The sequence below is a fragment of the Ictalurus punctatus genome, chromosome 2 (genome assembly GCF_001660625.3).
Source record: "Ictalurus punctatus breed USDA103 chromosome 2, Coco_2.0, whole genome shotgun sequence".
In the NCBI taxonomy this organism is placed as follows: Eukaryota; Metazoa; Chordata; class Actinopteri; order Siluriformes; family Ictaluridae; genus Ictalurus; species Ictalurus punctatus.
The window spans coordinates 29,194,829-29,218,118 of NC_030417.2; the positions used below are offsets into that span (position 1 = coordinate 29,194,829).

The 23,290-nt window shown below is 38.6% G+C and overlaps 1 protein-coding gene across 1 annotated transcript in view; it reads left to right on the top strand.

Moving 5' to 3' along the window:
- The window catches only part of pitpnc1a (phosphatidylinositol transfer protein cytoplasmic 1a), a 73,894-nt gene extending 50,971 nt beyond the window's left edge, over positions 1-22,923 (top strand). Inside the window, exons 6-10 of the mRNA XM_017483811.3 lie at positions 7,013-7,084; positions 11,572-11,664; positions 19,475-19,630; positions 19,887-19,950; positions 21,590-22,923. Coding sequence (XP_017339300.1) covers positions 7,013-7,084; positions 11,572-11,664; positions 19,475-19,630; positions 19,887-19,950; positions 21,590-21,903 — 699 coding nt within the window. The 3' untranslated portion in view covers positions 21,904-22,923. The remainder of the gene's footprint in view (positions 1-7,012; positions 7,085-11,571; positions 11,665-19,474; positions 19,631-19,886; positions 19,951-21,589) is intronic.
- The last annotated feature ends 367 nt before the right edge of the window (positions 22,924-23,290 follow it).

Here is a 23,290-nt window from a genome sequence, read left to right on the forward strand (position 1 = left end):
CGTGTCAGTGCGTTTACACTTACCGAATTTAGCAGAGGCACTTATCCAGACTGATTTAAGTACAAATACACCATGGTCTGAAAATAACATAAAGTTAAATCCCTTCTCGGAGTTAGACAATTTAAGGGTGCTATAACAGGTTTACTAGCTCCAGTCAGCTCCAGAATGATAGGCACTCTTGGTAAAGCAGGGTAACAAAAGGTTTTTTCAACAATAAACACAGACAGATCACTTTATTAGGAATACCTGTACACCTGCACATTAACGCAGTTATCCAATCAGCTAATCATGTGGCAGCAGCCCAATGCATAAAATCATGTAGATGCCGGTACAGTAACAGTAGCCCATCTGTCACGTAATCCACATAATGAAGGTTAGGACGGATGCAAATGCAGATAAGAGTTTACTGAGTGAGAGACAGGCAGACAAATCCAAAACACGAGACAATAGCGAGGTCAAGAAACAGGCAAAGGGTCAGGCAACTGGCAAACAGACATAAACTGGGCAAGGCTAGAATCGAGAACGAGAAACAAGAACATGATCAAGGAACATGAAACAAAACAAGGAACAGGGTATAATGGCTTAGTACGGTGATAACACTAATACTTCACAAAGTGCAAAGAGACATGAGGGGTTTAAATGACAAACGTAATCAGGGGTGAAACACAAGCTGAGAAACACAGCTGAGAACAATGATGACACACCTACGGGTCCAAAACCATTAAAAAAAAAAGCACGTGTAAAAAGTAAACAAAGTCAGTGTCACTGAAGACCTAAAAGCATCTCGCTTGCGCTTCGGGTCTCCGAGCACTCTGCATGCTACAGCGCTATCTCGAGTGGAAATCGTGACACCATCCACCTCAAAGTTCGACTGTAAGTGTATTCTGAGATGCTTTTCAGCGCACCATGTTTGTAAAAAGTAGTTATTTGAGTTACCAAAGCCTTCCTGTCAGCTCGAACCGGTCTAGACCACTCTCCTCTGACCTCCTCCTCTCTTTTCTCATCAACAAGGCATTTCCTCACAAAGAACTACCGCTGACTGGATGTTTTTTGTTTCTCACACCGCAATTTGTGTAGGCACTAGATTCAGCTGTGTATGAAATCCCAGGAGATCAGCAGTTTCCAAAATACTCAAATTAGCCCACCAACATCCATAACACCAGGTCGAAGTAACTGAGATCATATTTTTTTCCCGTTAAGCCTCTTGACCTGTATCTGCATTATTTTGTGCATGATGCTGCAGCCACATAATTGGTTGATTGGATAATTGCATGAATGAGCAGATGTACAGGTGTTCCTAATAAAATGGTCAGTGAGTATATAGTTGTATTTTTTTTTTTATTATTTATTTAAATTCAATAGAATGAATTCATTTCAATGAAAGGTTAGATTTCACTGGTGGTTAGGTTAGATTTTAGGTTTCAGTGTGATCTTAAGCTAATTAACCATCAAGACAAACCTTTTTTATTCATATTGACCAAGAATGTGAATAATTCTGGAACTGACTGCATATTAGTGAAAATTAGCTATGTAACATACTGCAATAGTAGGCTTCTGTGCTTGAGAGGAGAGACTGAGTTGGAGTTCGAGCTTTCTGAGAAGAACATTTCTCCTATGACTGATTAACTTTGGTCCTGAAATCGTGCGTGACCCAGCATATGCTGTGATTGATAATGGATTTGGTCTCATAAACCAAGTATTTGTTTCGAAGTGTTTTCTTTCTTTTTTGTCTATTTTTTGGCCTCTGTAAGAAACAGACTGATGTCAGAAAAATATTCCACTTTGTCATGTTTTTCCATACTATGCCACAATAAAATCTTTGTGACATGCTATGCTACATCAGTTGGAGAATCAGTATGTCTAGTCAGTCATGCCTTTTGTGCAATGCAAAAATACTTTATGCTTTCCGTGTACACAGAATTAGAATTGTGGACTAGAGTCAGGGCTGCATGGGCACCAACTGATTTGGGTGCTGGTGTGCCTACGCTTCTGTCATCTCGCCAGGAGAGTCTGCGTCAGCACTAAGCTGAGATGGTGTGTAGGCATTTCAAATAAATGTGATATACAGTCTCTCTGCTATCTCTGCATTGGCAGTTGCACCAAAAGATTTATTCCCTCTGCATTCTGCCTTCTTCCAGTCTCATAATTCAATGGGCCTGACAGTATAAGTGGGTAGATCTGAAGAATTACTGTGCATTAATTACTGCCAGGATTCCGATCCCTTTTTTTATCCTGTTTTACATTGTGTGGTTACAGAGGTCTTTTAAAATGATTTCATGTCACGTTGTATGAGACGATCCAAATACATGCTTGGCCCAATTCTATAAGAGACTGTGTGATAAGATGTCTTCTCTATATCAGATTGTATAATGAAGATTTTGTGGTTAAAGAACATTCATATACTGTACATTCTGCTTACGTCATCAATCAGTGAGATCCAAGGCTGGTATAGAAAATGCGGACATATAAACAGAAACATTCTTCAAAGGGAGCTTGAGGTAATAAGGATATTTTTTTCTGTTTATTGGCATGTTTTGGTTTACGTTTCACCACTACTGTATTTGTAGCTGTCCCATGAGTTTTGCATAATCCTACTGTATACAGTCCCTCTATTGATGGCTTTTAGACGAGCATCGTAGCAGCATTTGTACATTGTGAGATTTTAATCAAAATCACCAGAACTTTGTTGTCGGATGACTTTAGCCGCCAGCGAGCACATCACATTATGTGTTCTAAGATGACGATGTTAATTCATGACTAAGGAACTCTTGTACGATTTCGATCAGTGATTTCTATCAGTGACCGCAAAATCAGGCCAAAAAATCGTTTTTGCTGTCACTGACCATTTATTTTTAATCAAGGCTACATCATGTTTGAATCACACTGAGTGAGAGAGCAAATGATTCCCTAAAAATATGTTAAATCAACCGGTAAGAAATGTCCGAAAATGTAAAAGAACATATCTGAAGGTTGCTTTCAGACTAGGCATTTTTTACAGGGCTTTGTTTGCTTTTTTTTTTTTCCTTCAGAAAATGCACTGACCAAGCCACAATTTTTTTTACAGCATTTGGCAGACACTCTTATCCAAAGGGGCTTATATTTTTCTCATTTATACAACTGAGCAGTTGAAGGTTAAGGGCCTTGCTCAAGGCCCAGTAGTGGAAGCTAGATAGTGGTGGGATTTGAACTTACGACCTTCTGATCAGTAGTCCAACATCTTAAGCACTGAGCCACCATTTTTGTGCAAAAAAATAAATACTGCTCTCACAGTGCACACCATTAACCTTAACACCCTCTTACAAGTCTTAGCTAGTATCATCTAACTCAGTGGTTTTCAAAGTGAGGGCTGCCAGGGGGCGCCCGGGGGGGCCTCAACAATTTGGTGTGAAAAATAAATAAATGCATGTTTTCTCTTTCTCACTCTCAGACAACCACACACACACACAACAATCAATTCCTAATGTAATGTAATATAAAGATGTAAGATGTAATTATTAATAATAAAAAAAAGGGGATATATTCAGAAGTCTGTATTTTTAAAGACATCTTGCAAAAGGGGGGCCTCTGTCAAATTTTAATGCCATTTGGGGGGGCCTTTCCCTGGAAAAGTCTGGGAACCCCTGATCTAACTAACCTGCCTGGTTTAGATTTATTAATAAAGATTTTTTACTCTAGCGATGAGGAGGCTGTTTGTCTTCGCTGTATCTTTGGGAGCAGAAATTCTTCATATGGCAACTTCACTGTTTGCAGCCACAATGGAATGTCACATCATGTATCAGTGAGTGTGTCATAAAAATAGCCAGGTTATTACTATTATTTATATTACAACTTTGGAATATTAGCAGTGAAATATTTTAGATTAAATATGCTGTAAATCTTCTTATCTTTGCTCATTACTTAGACACCGATTTTTTTCACAGATTTCGCAATCCATTTTTGTCTTTCTGGCATAACCAGGGTCAAAATTGTAGCGAAATAAACAATGCAGAAACATGTCTTAATTAATATACTATCACAAAGATGAGTGTTTACTACATCAGCTGCTCATGTCCATTATGTTATCCTTCCATACTTCTCTAAACTGCTCCGACTGTTTGGTTAGACCGTTTGGTAAACCGTTGGAGTACAGGACGGCGTTTGTTACCTGTTAAATTCAGCCTCTAAAAATAAGAACTTTGCAAGAATATAACATTTATTGTGTCTGCTTATTGAAACTTGAATTGAAGCTTATTTTCAAGCTTTAAAATCGAAAACATATTACTATTTCTTACAGAGTCTGTTTTCTCTAGTTATCGTAAATTATAGAACGGAAATGTTCATGGATTTGGATATTATACAAAATTTACATAAAAATCGATTTTTTATATTAACCAAGTAACCATGTTAGGTACAGTTTAACTAAGAAACTTCTCTAGTGTCTATGCTTTAACTGAAACAAATGAGCAGTGGCTTTTTCCACAAGACCCTGGTGGTTACCATCAAACATAAAACTATGTATACTCGCACCAAATCTTCCCAATTTAGGGTTACAGCCATGTTGCTTGCAATCTGGAAAAAAACCAAAAAAACAACAACAACAACAAAAAAAAACTCGACATCATTCAGTGCTTTCCTGAAAATATACATGCATGTAAAATGTGCAGTGGCTGTTGAGAAATAAATGGCAAGTGTGAAAGCAACCTTAGCAATGTCAGTTAATGTCAATTTGTGACTGTTTGTGACCATCAGCGTGATTGCTTGGTAAACATACCGACATGCTGTAGGCTGCCCGTGACAAGTTATTGCCTTGTTTCACAAGTTTGAATCCAACAGAAAAACTCTTTTCGATCTCAAACAGAAAAGATCACAGAAACACCTCGATAATGGAAGCGGTACTAATTTAACCGTGGCTATAGTATGCAACATGACGATATTCTTTGGATTATAATTTTGCTTTGAATTTACAGCTTTCTGCTTGTTCGAATTTTCAGACAGAAGTGATATGTGCCATTATTAGTATGTAATTTTTTTTTTTGACGGGTGTGCAAATGCGTCATAAGGTGTAAAGTGTGAGCGCCTTTGTGAAGTGAATTTCACCCATGTAAAAAGCTATTGTTGATCACTTCCCCTGCATGCCCTTCTCTCTCTCCTGTTCTCGCCAACCCTATTAGTATTCCTATTTCCATAGTAATTGCTGAAACTGGAGTTAATCTAGTCAGAGTATTGTTGGATCTCCAGGGGACTCCAGCAGCGTTGGGCCGTGTAGGGAAGAGAGGGCGGAGTGAGCAATTAGAGAGGCAAAGGGTTGAGAACAGGGTTGTAAATCCAACAAGCTGGAAAATAGCTCATTGTTACAGCCGGCTGTCACACACCAGGCCGGTAAAAATGTGGCGGTTACAAATTGTGCTTCTCTGTGAACATAGCGGAGCAGTTTGTTTAAAAGCAATCAAGGTGAACTTAACAGATCTAAGACTTTGACAATATCTGTGCAGCTTGAGTTGTACTTTCAGGTTTTGGAGTATTTTCTGTGGGATTTACTACAGCCTGAAAGGTGTTGTTTTTCCTAGGTTTCTCAGCAGGAAGAGAAGCCTTCTAACTATGCCATATGGCATTTATATGCTCAGTGAATTTAACCATCCAAAAGACATTCAAAACCTTGTAGCTGTGAATATTGCCATAGAGTAATATTTCCATTAAACGTTTTCTGCAAAACACTGGGTTCAGAATGATTGGCACCTCCACATCTCTTGCATGGAGAGAATTACACGACTGAGCCCCCTGCAGTAATGTTAATGTTAGAGAATAATTGAAGAATGATTTTGGGCCATGCCTCCATGCAGAACATTTCATTATGCTTTACATTTTTAGGTTTGTGCATGTGAACTTCCCTCTTCAATTCACACCACAAGCTTTCAACAAGGTTAAAATCTGGGAACCGAGATGGCCATTGTAAAAACATTTTGATTTTTACAAACATATTGATTAGGGATATGTGCTTGGTGTCAGTATGTTGTTAAAAGAGCCACTGTCCTATAGCATATAATTCTTAACCTCCTAACAGAGGCATCCAGCAAAGGGTCAATATAAAGACAACAGTAGAGTTCCTGGAGACTAGGTGCATTTAAAAAAATAAAAAATAAAAACAAACCTTTGAACACTGGTCTTTCCTCTGGATAAGTGCACTGCCTCTCAGTTTTTAAGCCTGTTTTATGAAAATGTAATATAATATTTCTATGGTCCATTGTCACCCAGTAGAGCATTTTGAATGTTGCCTCTTCTCAAGCTTCTACCTGCTGCTCTCTTTGGGAGTTCTGCTTGCCACTGGTTTTGTTTGCTGATTATGAGGCTGACTGTGGAAATAGAAGAAAGTGTATCTAAGACCAGCTACTACTTGCTCGTTGGTGGTCCTTAGTCATTGGTGGCCCAATGACATTATTCCTAATGTCAATGAAAAACAGCAGTAGGTCATTATGTACACTGTAATTACTTTGTTTAGAATTATATAATTTACAATTTGGCTGATTAATTGCAACATGATTCTAAAATGGCCACACTAGTGCATGCCACTATTAAACTCTTATAAAGAGCCAAACACCACCACAAAGTGAATTTGCAGTAAATGTATGTAATGTGTGGTGAGAAGCAAGATGCATGTGCGTAAACTCAGAATGAGCTTTATTTGAGTAAATTGATCATCTGTGTGAAAAACAGGCAAAAGGTCAATTCCAGGAAGTACAATAAAACTTACTTAAACATACTTAAAGTAACGAATTGCATGATAAGACTTTGCAAGGATGTGTTAATGGAACATGGAATATATAGGTAAATGAATCAAGGACTAACACAGAACAGGTGAACACAGTTGGGTAACAAGCAAATCTGATCAGTGTGGAGATACAGTAAGACTAACAGAAAACAAAAAAATTTAAATAATAGTGCATGGTGCTCAGGGAGAACTGTGACCATTTAGATGGAGATCATTTTAAATCTTGTGCTTTGGCAGCTTTTAATGAATCCGTTTTTCCCCTTGTAGTGTTCTTTCTTGCCAAAGTTTTCCATTCACATAGAGACGAAATATGAGGACAACAACGGCAGCAATGACAATGTGAGTAAGTACCTGTGGTATTTGTGTGTGAGGGTGAGGGTGTGAGTACAGTTGAAGACTGGGAAAAAAAAAACTGGTGATTTTTATTCTAATCTTCAACTGTCCAGTTTCTGGGAGCCTCAGATTCCTGTTCAAGGTTTAACATTTTGTGCATGCTGAGTTGCTTTTCTGCTCACCACAGTTGTAAAGAGGGATTTTATGAGTTATTATATCCTTCTTGGCAACTCGAACCAATCTGGCCATTTCCACTGACGTTTCTCATCAACAAGGAATTTCCACCCACAGAACCGTGGCTCCCTCAATGTTTTTTGGTTTTCTCACAATTCTGTGTAAACTCTAGAGACTGTGAAAATCCCAGGAGATCTTCAGTTTCTGAAATACAAACCAGCTCATTTGGTTCCAACATCAACACCATGATCAAAGTCACAAAGATCACACTTTTTTTTCCCTGTTCGGATGTTCGATGTGAACATTACATGAAGCTCTTGACCTGTATCTGCATGAGTTTTGCTTTTCTGCTGCTACACGACCAACTGCTTAGACAACCCCATATATGCATTTTCAAAATATGATTGATGGCTGATTAAATGTGCTTTAGCAGAACTTGCTCAGGGTCTTGCTATATCTCATGATACTTTACTGACTGTTTAGTCGCTCCCCAAGTGATTGGCTTTATCTTTTCTAAGCTTACGAATCCGCATAGCCTAAAGAAACAACTGCTGCGCTCACCACCACCCCCGCCACCTTGTGCTTTAAATACCTCAATGAAAAGCACGGCAGATTAAAGGCTTTTACAGTGCCCATATATATGTATTAAAAGTATTAGCTCATTAAATATTGATGCAAAACAGTTTTTTTTTAACTTTAATATTGACTCCCACACTAGGGAAAATATCACGGTTATGAGATATAGCAAGGAGCACTAAAGGCATAGAATTATTCAGTATTCTATTTTCAGAGCTGCAGCTTATCCTGTGCTGTAACGTATACACTGTATGAGCTGTCTGGCTTGTTTTGTTAGACTTTCTGTGCACACAATAACTTACGTAGCGTTTCTGATTCAATTCTGCCATTATGGTGCTAATATTAGCTTATCCTTATGCTTTGTCAGTAAAATAATTATGTTCCCAAGCTATTTTAAGGCACAGTTTACAGTGCCCTCCACTAATATTGGCACACTTGGTAAACAATTGTCTTTACTGTCATTAACCTTTTGATATTTTGTTTAAAATAATTCGCAAAAATGCTCTGCTCTCATGGATATCAAACAATTGGAAACACAACATAGGTTTATCAAAAAAAAAAAAAAAAAAAAAAAAATATATATATATATATATATATATATGTGTGTGTGTGTGTGTGTGTGTGTGTGTGTGTGTGTGTGTGCCACAATTTTATATTTAAAGTATCTCCCCACTGATATTTTAAATTGTTTTTAGTACACCTGGGTGACTAGGACCCGGAAATTGTTCAACCATGACAGGGGTAGAAATATGAGGTAACACATAGGCCAAATTCCCTTAGTCATTCATAACAATGGGTTAGACCAAGGAATATAGCTGTGATGTGCTGCAAAAGGTTGTTGAGCTTCACAAAATGGGAAGTGGCTATAAGAAAATAGCAAAAGCATTGAAAATGTCCATTTCCAACATCAGGGCAATAATTAAGAAGTTCCAGTCAACTGGAAATGTAATGACACGTTTATTCAATATATAATTTTTTTTGCAGTGTAGATGGCCATTATGTCTACATCAATGGGGTCCCGAAATTCTAGATTAGGGGTGGGCAATCTTATCCGGAAAGGGCCGTAAAGGGCCCTTTCCGGATAAGATTGCCCACCCTTGTTCTAGATGCAGGGGAGCTGATTTTATGTCAAAGTGACTGGAGACACTGGTACATGCCTATTTGTAGCCCATGACATGAGATCTTATGACATTACAAGCATCATGAGATGCTTGTAAGGGCCCTTTACAGCCCTTTCCGGATAAGATTGCCCACCCTTGTTCTAGATGCAGGGGAGCTGATTTTATGTCAAAGTGACTGGAGACAATGGTACATGCCTATTCGTAGCCCATGACATGAGATCTTATGACATTACAAGCATCATGAGACACAAGAAACTGAGTATGTGACGAAGTTTTCAAAGACCTGATTAGGTATTGTTCCTCCTCATCAGGCAAAAAACTGTGGATATGCAACAGACTGAAACATGTAAATGGGCAAAGAGCTGATAATAATAGAGACATGATAGAGTTGCACACTTAGACAATGGCAAATTGTGAAAATTAGCTACTCTAACAGAGATTTAATACACTAAGCAAATTAGTAGGCTGGTGTATTGTACATCAATCAGGCAGTGAGCTAGAAAACCTAACTACCAGTGGCCATGGAGCTGACATTACTGCACTGGTCATAGGTCAAATGACATGTTTCTGTAAAATTTAAAGCACACACCCGAAAACTATTCATTTCTAATTCCTGAAATTCTTCCATGACAAAGAGAGAAGACTAAAATAACTTTCATAAATCACTATAAGTAGAACAGTCTGTGTCTGAGCACATACACATACAGTGAGGGAAAAAAGTATTTGATCCCCTGCTGATTTTGTACGTTTGCCCACTGACAAAGAAATGATCAGTCTATAATTTTAATGGTAGGTTTATTTGAACAGTGAGAGACAGAATAACAACAAAAAAATCCAGAAAAACGCATGTCAAAAATGTTATAAATTGATTTGCATTTTAATGAGGGAAATATGTATTTGACCCCTCTGCAAAACATGACTTAGTACTTGGTGGCAAAACCCTTGTTGGCAATCACAGAGGTCAGACGTTTCTTGTAGTTGGCCACCAGGTTTGCACACATCTCAGGAGGGATTTCGTCCCACTCCTCTTTGCAGATCTTCTCCAAGTCATTAAGGTTTCGAGGCTGACGTTTGGCAACTCGAACCTTCAGCTCCCTCCACAGATTTTCTATGGGATTAAGGTCTGGAGACTGGCTAGGCCACTCCAGGACCTTAATGTGCTTCTTCTTGAGCCACTCCTTTGTTGCCTTGGCCGTGTGTTTTGGGTCATTGTCATGCTGGAATACCCATCCACAACCCATTTTCAATGCCCTGGCTGAGGGAAGGAGGTTCTCACCCAAGATTTGACGGTACATGGCCCCGTCCATCGTCCCTTTCATGCAGTGAAGTTGTCCTGTCCCCTTAGCAAAAAAACACCCCCAAAGCATAATGTTTCCACCTCCATGTTTGACGGTGGGGATGGTGTTCTTGGGGTCATAGGCAGCATTCCTCCTCCTCCAAACACGGCGAGTTGAGTTGATGCCAAAGAGCTCCATTTTGGTCTCATCTGACCTCAACACTTTCACCCAGTTGTCCTCTGAATCATTCAGATGTTCATTGGCAAACTTCAGACGGGCATGTATATGTGCTTTCTTGAGCAGGGGGACCTTGCGGGCGCTGCAGGATTTCAGTCCTTCACGGCGTAGTGTGTTACCAATTGTTTTCTTGGTGACTATGGTCCCAGCTGCCTTGAGATCATTGACAAGATCCTCCCGTGTAGTTCTGGGCTGATTCCTCACTGTTCTCATGATCATTGCAACTCCACGAGGTGAGATCTTGCATGGAGCCCCAGGCCGAGGGAGATTGACAGTTCTTTTGTGCTTCTTCCATTTGCGAATAATCGCACCAACTGTTGTCACCTTCTCACCAAGCTGCTTGGCAATGGTCTTGTAGCCCATTCCAGACTTGTGTAGATCTACAATCTTGTCCCTGACATCCTTGGAGAGCTCTTTGGTCTTGGCCATGGTGGAGAGTTTGGAATCTGATTGATTGATTGCTTCTGTGGACAGGTGTCTTTTATACAGGTAACAAACTGAGATTAGGAGCACTCCCTTTAAGAGTGTGCTCCTAATCTCAGATCATTACCTGTATAAAAGAAACCTGGGAGCCAGAAATCTTTCTGATTGAGAGGGGGTCAAATACTTATTTCCCTCATTAAAATGCAAATCAATTTATAACATTTTTGACATGCGTTTTTCTGGATTTTCTTGTTGTTATTCTGTCTCTCACTGTTCAAATAAACCTACCATTAAAATTATAGACTGATCATTTCTTTCGTCAGTGGGCAAACGTACAAAATCAGCAGGGGATCAAATACTTCTTTCTCTCACTGTAACTATATAAAATATAGTCATATGTTTTAATGCTGGACCTGATACACAGTGGCTGAATTAAAAAAGATAAATAACTGGGGATGGTCAGTTCAAGCAACAGAGAGGTTTTTGAGAAGAAAGTGCCGTGAACAGATTTTGTGCTGTTTGGTTTGCTGCTTCTGGAAGATATCAGTGAAAGACATTTTAAGTGATATAATGACATGAAACATAAAGTTTCAGAAAGCACCTTGTTTTTGTAATGTTTTTCTTTAAATGATGGGAAGCATTGCCTTTTTTCCATCCTCACACTTTCCTTCTCTTTCTGCTATAGATCTTTGATGAGCCCAGAGATGAGGACACTGAGGTGTGTTTCGTTGACATTGCATATGATGAAATCCCAGAGCGCTACTACAAAGAATCTGAGGTACGAGAAAGACAGGTCAATGAAATGCATCAGTACTGATGTTAATCCATGATGTGGTGGTGTGGTTTTAAATTATTAATGAACAACATGTCATGATTTTTAACTGTTTAGAGTTATATTTAATTTTATGGACCGTCCATGAGACAGGTTAGTTCTTGTTCTCACTTTTTATTATAGCAGTTGTAAACAGTCATTCCCTCACACCCCCAATTCCAAAAAAGTTGGGACGCTGTGTAAAATGTAAATAAAAACAGAATGATTTGCAAATCTCATAACCCCATATGTTATTCACAATAGAACATAGAAAACATATCAAATGTTTAAACTGAGGAAATGTACCGGTTTAAGGGGAAAAATAAGGTAATTTTGAATTTGATGGCCACAACACGTCTCAAAAAAGTTGGGACGGGGGCAACAAAAGGCTGGAAAATTAAGTGTTACTAAAAAGAAACAGCTGGAGGAACATTTTGCAACTAATTAGGTTAATTGGCAACAGGTCAGAAACGTGATTGGGTATAAACAGAGTATCTTAGAGAGGCAGAGTCTATCAGAAGTAAAGAAGCATATGTTGCTCTAAAATTTGTATTTATCTTTCAGCATTGATGGTGCCTTTCCAGATGTGCAAGCTTTCCATTCCATACTCACTAATCCACCCCATACCATCAGAGATGCAGGCTTTTGAACTGAGCTCTGATAAAAAGCCAGATGGTCCCTCTCTTCTTTAGTCCTCTTTAGTTTAGAGGATGCGGTGTCCATGGTTTCCAAAAAGAATTTCAAATTTCGATTCGTCTGACCACAGAATAGTTTTCCACTTCGCTTCAGTCCATTTTAAATGAGCTTTGGCCCAGAGAAGTCGGCGGTGTTTCTGGATCATGTTCACATATGGCTTCTTCTTTGTATGATAGAAGCTTTAACCAGCATTTGTGGATGACTCGGTCAACTGTGTTCACAGACAATGAGTTCTGGTGGTGTTTCTGAGTCCATGCAGTGATTTCCATTACAGAGTCATGCCTGTTTTTAATGCAGTGCGGCCTGAGGGCCCGAAGATCACGGGCATGCAATATTGATTATCACCCTTGTGATAAAAAATCACCCTTGATTTCTCCAGATTCTCAGAATATTTTGATGATATTATGTACTATAGATGATGAGATATTTATAGTCTTCACAATTTTATGTTTAGGAACATTATCCTGAAATTGTTCCACAAATTATAGACACAGTTTTTCACAGATTGGTGAACCCCTTCCTATCTTTACTTATGAAACACTCTGCCTCTCTAAGATACTCTTTCTATCCCCAATCATCTTACTGACCTGTTGCAAATTAACCTCCAGCTGTTTCTTTTTAGTAACACTTACTTTCCAGCCTTTTGTTGCCCCGTCCCAACTTTTTTGAGATACGTTGCGGCCATCAAATTCAAAACGACCTTATATTTTTCTGAAAATAGTACTTTTCCTCAGTTGTGAATAACATATGGGTTTATGAGCTTTGCAAATCATTGCATTCTCGTTTTATTTACGTTTTACACAGCATCCCAACTTTTTTTGGAACTGACAAAAAAAAAAAAAAACCCACAGCCTGTGAATGTGTGAATGCACAAACTCCTCTGTCCCACAGACTCTTCCATGGCGCAAAACTGACTGACCATTAAATATGCACTGACACCTGACACTCCTTCCATAAATATTAAGCCAATGAAGAAAACCACCATATTAACAGGTTTTTTTTGTCTTTGTTAAATATCAACACGTTTTTAATCTGTTTATTATTAGGCTTAGATGGCAGTATGTGGCGTATCTACCATACACCAAGCCCCTGTGAATTGCTAGAGAAATGGTAACATATCAGAACGAGTGTATTCATACAGTATAAACCTATTATTTAAATTAAAGCTGGAACTACTGTCAGAGTCGTGCTGTCAAAGAAAATTAATCAACACAGCGCTGTGGTATAAACTCAGTTAAACTTCCATATTACACTGTGTCTGGAAATGTGTGTGCTCATGTTATGTACTATATATGTTTAACAAAAGCACAGTGTTTGGCAAGTTCCTTAGAAAAAAAAAGATCTTCACGAGGTGGGCATAGTGGCTTAGTGGTTTACATGTTTGCCTCATACCTCTGGGGTGGGGGTTTGAATCCTGCCTCCGTCCTTTGTGCGTGGAGCTTGCATGTTCTCCCCGTGCTTCTGAGGTTTCCTCTCGGTACTCTGGTTTCATCCCCCAGATCAAAGACATGTAGGCTGATTTCCAAAGTGTGAATGTGTGTGTGACTGTGCCCTGCAGTGTAGCCCCGAACCCCTTTTGCCCCAAGTTCCCTGGGATAGGCTCCAGGTGACCCTGTGTGGTATAACTGGTATGGAAAATGGATGGATGGATGGATGGATCTTGATGAGGCCACATATGCTGAGATTGCATGTCATAAAAAGAAATGAGAGCTTGTTACTTTAATGGATAGTTGGGTCTCATCTATTAGAGCACGTGCTGCTGTCATTTCAAACTGTGGTGGGTGGAAAGTGTTGGTCTGTCAGTGTTCTAACACGTGCATGAGCACACACACACACACACAGACACACACACAATAATGACAAAAGCTTTCCACCTTTGACCCAGCTTCATCACTACTCCAGGGTTGTTCAGTTAAAATCAGCAATTATATCCCCCTGTTCTCCCGCTCTCTCTCTCTCTCTCTCTCTCTCGGCTGCAGGCTGACAGCACGGTCAGTCAGAACTAATGAGCACTGATATATTATTAGACTTGGTTAGAAACAGCAGGCTGCTCTTGTGTAATCTGGTGATGAAGTAATCTCTCATGCCTGCCTGTTTTCCCCTGACACACTCTATTATGTCTCACTGACAAACACGTTCAGCTATAACTGTGTCGGGGAAACGCTTAATCTCCAAAACTCTTTTAAACTCTTCACTTATTTTATACATTTAAAAGTGTATTACAGTTTTTGCTGATTACTTACATCTTGTTGTTGTTGTTATTGTTGTTATTGATGAACCCTGAGACACGTTTCTTAGTAACCAAAACTCACATCTCTTTTCTCTCAGCCTCTCGCACAAAACACACCACGTTTCACTGGATTTTGGTCTCGTGCAGTCTGATAAGCAGTCTGAATACCTGAGTTTATTTTATTACAATCATGTTCATTCATGGTGGTTAGCATGCTTGCCTCACACCTCTGGTATTGGGGGTTCGATTCCTGCATCCGCCTTGTTTGTGTGTTCTCCCTGTGTTTTGGGGGTTTCCACCGGGTACTCTGGTTTCCTCCCCAATCCAAAGACAAGCACCGTAGGCTGATTGACATGACTAAATTTTCCGTAGTGCATGAATGCGGTATATGATTGTGCCCTGAGATGTGGTGGCACCTCGTCCCGAGTGTCCCCTGCCTTGTCCCTCAAATGGATAGGCTCCACGATCCCTGCGACCCTGTGTAGGATAAAAGGTAGAGAAAATGGATGGATGGATGCATATTCATTCATTCATTAATATCAAACATTGATTTCTATTTTATGGCTACTCAACGCTTGTTTTTTTCCACTTGGAAATAATTCATTGCATTTTTCTGCAGTTTTCTTGTTGTATGTATACAGCATTGCATCCAGCACACACACACTCTGAGGACTGCATTCTCATTTTTATTCAGTACAATGTGAAAAACATGTTTTGTTATAGAAATTATAGAAATGCGTGAGTGTGTGTGTGTGTGTGTGTGTGTGTGTGTGTGTGTGTGTGTGTGTGTGTGTGTGTGTGTGGTGTTCATATTTAATTATTAGCAGAATATCCATGATTTTTAGAGTTGCATCATTAGAATATATTTAAAAAAGTGTTTAAGGTGAGCTTTTGAAAAGTGGCTTTTTTCACAAGCACTGGCATTACAGTGGTTTAAAAGTTGATTTGGACTTATTCATTAGTTCTCATCTTTACAAAAAGAGAGATGCCAATAGAAACATGGCAAAAATACAGTTCGCATGTCATCAAGTGCAATGCAACAGTAATGTAAAAATACTTTAATGGAAAAAGTAGGTTTATGAAAAAGTTTATCAAAAAGCTGTAGAATGACGTGCATTTCAGCTACACTGAATGATTTCAGATTGGTATGAGAATCTATCAGTGATTTAAAGTGTAGGAGAAATCCATCTTTTTTTCACACTGAAAAGGCTAATCACTAACTTGTTTAGATAAGTATCACAACGGTTTATCTTTTTAATTTTATTAATAAAATGTAAACATATTTTGTTATTTTGTTTACTGAGCCCCGGAAACTGCTCTGATGAACCCGATCTATGTATTTCCATGATGTACCCACTCCACGTAGTCATTTTTTCATCACGTGAAAGTCCCTTTTCATCCCTTCCCTTGGCAGGATATCTCATCTGTCTTATCTATACGACGTGCCTTAAGCAACCCCAGCAATTACAAGTGATTGCTGCTCAGACAATTCAAATCCCAATTGGAAATGCAAAGAGATCTCCTCCTCTATTCATAAGCAATCTTTCCTCTCTAACGTGCGAGTCATTAGATTAAAATGAAATGTCTGATTAGTGGCAGCCTGTGACATTAGGATAAAGATGAACCGCCCATTGTGCCACTCGGCATGAGCTTCCTACAAACACCTTCCACAAAACACTATTTATAGATCAGCGAGTGAGGGAAAGCAGACTCATTATGCATCAATGCAGTATGTGTATCGTGTGATCTCCCTTTGTGAGATATGCGTAGTATCTTGCAAAAGTATTCAGAGGTTTGTGCAATTTTCATATCTGAGTGAATTACAAACCTTTTTTTTTCTTTGGTATGTTTATTACCAAGCACTGAAACCGATATTCTCACTATCACACTGTGGAATAAAATTAACAAGGCTAGAATATGATATGTTATTTAACACAGACAAATTTCCCTGGAAATTGGTTTAATTTTTCCCGACTACCTGGGAATCATTATAATAACAAGTTTATTTTCTGAATTAAAAAAAAACACCCAGTAAAAGCTGCTGTTGTCTATTTATTTATTTATTTATTTTATTAATGTTTAAGTACTCAAAGCCATGTCATTTTAAACCACAAAAAAATTTATGTCGATAATACATTGTTTTTAACACTCAAGCATCTACTATAAATGTCCTAAAAACATCTGTATACTTTTATCCAAAGTAAAAATGCCTAGTAATATATGTACAGTTCCCTCCACTAATATTGGCACTGTTGGTAAATATGACTAAAGAAGGCTTTGAAAATTTGTCTTTATTGTTAAATCTTTTGATCTTTTGTTTAAAAAATTCACAAAAATACTCTGTTCTCATGGATATCAAACAATTGCAAACACAACAAAGGTTTATCAAAAAAATTGAGACAATATAGATATATACAATATATGAAGAGTGTGTTGAGACAATATAGACACACGTCCAATTCCAGGTTGATTCATAACATTTCCAGTTGACTGGAACTTCTTAATTATTGCCCTAATGGTGGAAATGGGCATTTTCAATGTTTGTGCTATTTTCTTATAGCCACTCCCTATTTTGTGAAACTCAACAACCTTTTGCTGCACATCACAGCCTTATTCCTTGGTCTTACCCACTGTTGTGAATGACTAAGGGAATTTGGCCTATGTGTTACCTCATATTTATACCCCTGTGAAACAGAAAGTCACGGTTGAACAATTTCCTGTTCCTAGTCACACAGGTGTACCAAAAAAATTTAAATATCAATGAGAATATACTTTTTAATATTTTTTTTATCATATGAATTCATGGGGGTGGCAATAATTGTTGCACACCTATATTTAACCTTATTTTTATTTATGTATTTATTTTTAATAAATCTGCATTGTGTTTGCAATTGTTTGATATCCATGAGAGCAGAGTATTTTTGTGAATTGTTTTAACAAAAGATCAAGAGGTTAAACAATAAAGACAATTTTTCATAGCCTTCTTTGCTCATACTTACCAAGGGTGCCAATATTAGTGGAGGGCACTGTACATTTGGAAAGAGCTAGTGTATTCCTACCATGCTGTGTAGCTAGCCTGTTGGCATGAATTTGTTACATGTAGATTAGAAAATGATTTTAGTATCTAAGTCTTTTTACAGTAGCCGGCCAATAATACCATAACAACCAAGATTTCGCTAATCACTAATACTGTATATGCTACAGTAGCTAGGTATCTAGCTAACTTTTTCTAAACAAGATCACATTTGTCACAGGTAGAATGAGTGGAGTTTGATTCAGAGTGTCTCAGAACAGCAAAACCTGTCAATTAAAATTGTGACTAACATTAGCTAAGTTAGTTATCAAGCCTACACTTTGCCTGCTCTACACTTTGGCAGTCCTTCAAATCTGTGAATTATTAGGATTATTTGGATTATTTGGAATTATTGTGCACTGGCAATCCATACATGGCTAGGAAATAGAATTATTACAGAATTATTAATATACCTAATAGCAGAGGCTTTGATCAAAAGGTCTGCATTGACATGCTGAAAAAAAAAAAAAAAAAAGCAACCCTCACAATATGTGTAGTGTTTTAATGTTTATAATGGGAATTGTATTAATTTTAATGGAAACTGAAATTGTCCCTGTGGGTCTCTACTGGTAATTTGTTGCCAATTGGTGGTAGGTTATGTCTAATGGATACCATTAAGGACCAGTTATGGTAATGCTTTTAAGGGTTAGCTGATGGTTTGTAATGGTATTTGTAGTGGAAATTATTAGAATTTCTGTGATGGATTATATGTTTGTTTCGGTTTTGTTTTTTTTTAGCAGGGTGATAACATGCACAACATAGTTAGCTAGCTAACATTAGCTATGCTAGGCTTTCTTGTTTTCTCAGATGATGTTAGCAACATGACCAACTGGATTAAAAGAAAATGTTTAAAAAGTTTAAACGTCTTTTAGCTGTCTTTAGCTGTGAGTGCAAAAATGCAGCTGTGGGTGATCCAACAACTGGGCATAAATCTAATTCTGTAAATCCAATCAGTGGATCAATGCATTGCTGAGTTTCCTGACCTGAATTTAGAAACAAGTGTGTTTGAAAAGAGACAAAATATCTAAGTGTTTGGTTTAGAATGCAGAAGGAACATGAAGCCATCCAGGCCCTTTATAGAAAAACTGATGATTTGTGAGAAGATTATTAAGTTAAGTAGCTACAAATTTCACTAATTATGTTAATAGTTTAGTGTCACATAATCGGCCAAAAAATACCGTAAGGCACATCAGGTGTTTGCTAAAAAGCATGATGGTAATTCATTTGCTAATAGTGAAAGGTGGTCAGCTGAAGCCAAGACACAGTTTTTCAGCTGTAATTTAACATGTGTGGCAGAAATGACAAACTGTTTACACCAGAAAATCCCATACCTACAGTAAAGTAGAGTGATTACAGCATCATGCTTTGGGGACTGAGCAACAAAAGCACTTAAGCTTGGAGAAAGGTTTCAGTGCAGTCATTCCCAACACAAAGCTGTAATACCACTGGAGTGCCTGTAAATCAAAAAGGGTGAACTGCCTACAATGACCTAGTTAAAGCCATGATCACAGTCCCGATGAAATCCTCTGACAAACCTGCACATCTGGAGCAGTTCTGCCTGGCAAAATGTGCAAAAATAAATCCTGTACACTGTGCAAAATGTATTCAGAATTTTCCAAATATCTGGAATATAAATGTTTTAATTGATTAAGAATTTAAATAATTCGTTTTAATATGCTTGTAAAAAATGATCCAGAAGAGTAGTGATGCAGAGGACAGGAACGGGACTTGAACAATTGGAGTAGATCATTTCCCGGTGTTTAAATTCTCTTCCTCAGGACCTGCGCTACTTTAAGTCAGAGAAGACGGCCCGGGGTTTGCTGCCGGAGGGCTGGAGAGACACTCAGGACCCCATCATGTGCTCCTATAAGCTGGTGACGGTGAAGTTCGAGGTGTGGGGCCTGCAGACACGTGTGGAGCAGTTTGTTCACAAGGTCTTTCCCTCTTCTTCTCACGTGCTTATTACTCTTACCTCCCCTTGCCTCCAAGTAATGCCCCCTCCCCCTTTTGTCCCTCAGCACCACATATCCTTGCCTGAGGATCCTTTTCCTCCCAGTTCCCAACTGCATTTATTACTCATACAGAAACATGAACAGCAATGCACAGTACATTAATCATGACTTCTGTCCTTGACTAGGTAGTTAATAAAGTCTTCCTAACCAGTCCTTCTCTCTGTCTCTCTCTTTCAAGGTGATAAGGGATGTGTTGTCACTAGGTCACAGACAGGCCTTTGCCTGGGTGGACGAGTGGATTGGTACGTAGAAGGACAATTATTTGTTCTGTTCTATGTGTGTTTTTCCTGTTGGATATCACCACTCAGATTGTTTACGCTAAGCAGTATTTTATTTCATTGGGGTCCAAGGGTATTAACATGGTTGCAATAACGGGGTGAAGCTGTACCGTATGTGTGTGGTGGTATCACCCATACATACTTCTGACAAAAAAATAGAATGGGATTTTGAGTGTGAGCATGAGCAGAGTCCTTCTAGTAAAGTCTGTACACTTGGCTGCCACCTTGGCAAAAATCCTGGACAATTCTGTTCAGTCATACAAGACCTGACTCCTGTCTATAAGAATTGGGAGATCAACAAGATGGCCTTTCCACCACAAATTTGAAATAGACGCTTGTATGCTTATTGTGACGCATGTTTTTGTTTCACTTCCTGGTCTTGTCTCTGCCCCCGTCCTGCCATTGGCTTGTTTCCTGATTGTGTTCATCTGTTCTCCATTTAGATCGTGATTAATTTGCCTATTTATATCCTCATGTGTGTTTCTCTTGTGGCAAAGTATTATCATGCATTTTGCTTGATAAATAGAAGCCTTATTTTCATGGTTCCATGTTTCCTGGTTTTTGACTCTCACATGTTTTTTTGGGGTTTATGATCATGGATTATCTCTTTCTGACATTGCTTGCATGTGCATTAACACCTGCTATGTATTGTGATTGCATCCCTCCTACTGCTCACATGTCAAAGGCTTAAAATAAAGCTGTTATTTATCACTGGTTCAGCTCCTCTGCATGAGTGCTTCTCCATAACTAATGGAGCAAAGTGCTTTATAATACCAGTACAGCTGAGCACCTGCTTATTGTCAATTTTTCACCTAGCGGGGACTTGAGAAGTAGCCTAATCAACATTTAACTTTGGATCTGATGTCATAGTGCGAGCTCCTTTGTCATGTGATCTTTGCCATCACTTTCAGAGCTTAGAACGTATATATAATTTATATTAAACTGTTCTGTCCATCGGCTTACAATGATTGTACTTTCATCATTAAACCAGAGTGGATGCTTTACATAGAATTACTAAATACAGTTCATTACAAACATAAAAGCATTATTTATGGCACAAAAATCATATAATCTCTGGCTGAAATGTATTAACTTGTACTGCATTTTAACGTTTTTGTTTTTTTTTCTTCATATGCTTTGAAAGCTTATTCAGTCTGAGGTTGGTCATCACCACTATCTAATTATGTTCCACTCTCGGTAAAGGCCTATTTTCACACCTCTTGTAAAATATTACATACTCTGTTCAACCCAGAATCATCCCTCATAAAAATCAGACTGATTGTTGTTAAACCCCTTAGGACAAAGTAAGCAGGTAGAAAAAAAATAGCCAGAAACCTTGTGTTACTGCATTTGAGTGGTTTGGAACATGAAAGACTATGGCAGAGCATTCATTACTACTGAATGAATCAGAAAATGTTCAATGTTCATGTTTTACTCACAAATGAGTTCTCACGTTTTTCCCTCCTTGCCTCTGCCCCTGTGTTAATCACCACTTCATTTATTTTTCATTATTCTAATAAACGTGTCAGAAGTTCTCTGTGAAAAAAATTATTCTCTACACTGTGTGTATGACTCAGAGAACTTTTTGTCTCTCCACTGAAAGACATGACAATGGAGGAGGTGAGAGAGTACGAGCGTGCCACACAGGAAGCCACCAATAAGAAGCTAGGCACATTTCCCCCAGCCATCTCCATCAGTGAGACGCCCCTGCCATCTTGCGCCCACAGTGGACCATCCAGTGCCCCCTCTACCCCGCTCTCCACAGAAGCCCCGGACTTCCTCTCTGTGCCCAAAGACAGACCGCGGAAGAAATCAGCGCCTGAGACACTCACGCTCAGCGACCCAGCGAGGAGAGACTCCAGTTATTGGCTGCCGAACCTCTTCTCCTGGGGCTCCAGCTCCCGTCAGCCTGAATGACCCACACAAGGAAGAGCCCAAGTTCAGTAATGCAGCTGTCGGAAACGTGTCTGCAAGGCACACATACACAGCAAGCCAGTCTCTGTTTAAAACTAGGAGAGAGACACAAACACACACGCAAAGTGGATTTCCCACATCACCAAGCTTAAACTCTACAAAGAGTTCAGTCGAGATCTTATCTACAGTTGAAAAAAAAGCGCATTCCAACTTTCCAAAAGCAACGTAGTCCACAGTTTACAATAACTCAGGAGTTGTTCAGTTGTGTTATGTTTTTAAAAAAAAATAAAATTATTATTTCTACTTGTTAAGTAGTTTTGTTATTTCAGATGGATTGACTGTGTGTGAGGTGGAATAGACAAAATAAAAACAAGCTTTTGCTTCTAATGGAACAGAACCTGATCCACTTTCTTAATACAACATTTCAGTGTTCTTTTGAGTAGATGAGGGTGTTTGGGTTTTCAGTTTGGTTGATTGACTGGATTGGCATCACAGTCCAGTAAAAAGGTCACGGTGTTGCTGAGTATTATAATAAATGTACTACACTTCATAAGAATTGGACTGAAAAAAAAAAAATGCTCTAACTGAAAACCACTGAACCTACTGTTCTGTCTCAGTCTATTGCTGGATATCTGGACTGCCAAGTTTTTGTATATACTGTATCTTATTACCATCCCAAATTGTCACCTATTATCCATTAACACGTTACCATTTATGATAAAGGGTAATTGGGTATATTGTATTTTACATGCCATTTCCATCAGTATGTAGTGCATTGCAGTATGTAAACAGAAAATCATGTTCACAAGGAATGCTTTCCAGGATGTCTTGAATGCTATATAGTCTTCTTGTGCAAAAGAATGCTTGCTGTTGGATAATGTGTACTTTGTGAATGTAAAAGCTTGTTGCTCTCAATAGATCACACGAATCAGTTTCATTCTTTTCTAAGAGGCGCCAGCAACATGCACATGGCCAATTCTTTGATGTAAACAGCTAGTATGATAATAAAGCTTTAATTCTCGACTGGAAGTGTCATTACTTCACCTTATAGTTGTTTCACCGTCCACATCACAGTCTGTCTAATTCTGGTCTATTATTATAAGACGATATGCGTCCATTAGTGTGTAGAACTTTGGAAACATCATTTTAGCTAGAACTTCTCATGAAGTTCACTTGTAGCTCATCCTGTCAATGATGTTTCGCGCCCTCATGAACATTCAAATGCATAAGTCTGATGCAAAGGTAACTTAGCAACAAGACATTTACAGATGCATTGTTATAAGACAGTAGACAATAATGTCTATTAAGATATTAACAGAAAAAAAATAAAAACTTGTTTGCTGTCTGAATGTAGTGCACATTTTCTCTAAGCAGCACACTCCCATGTAAC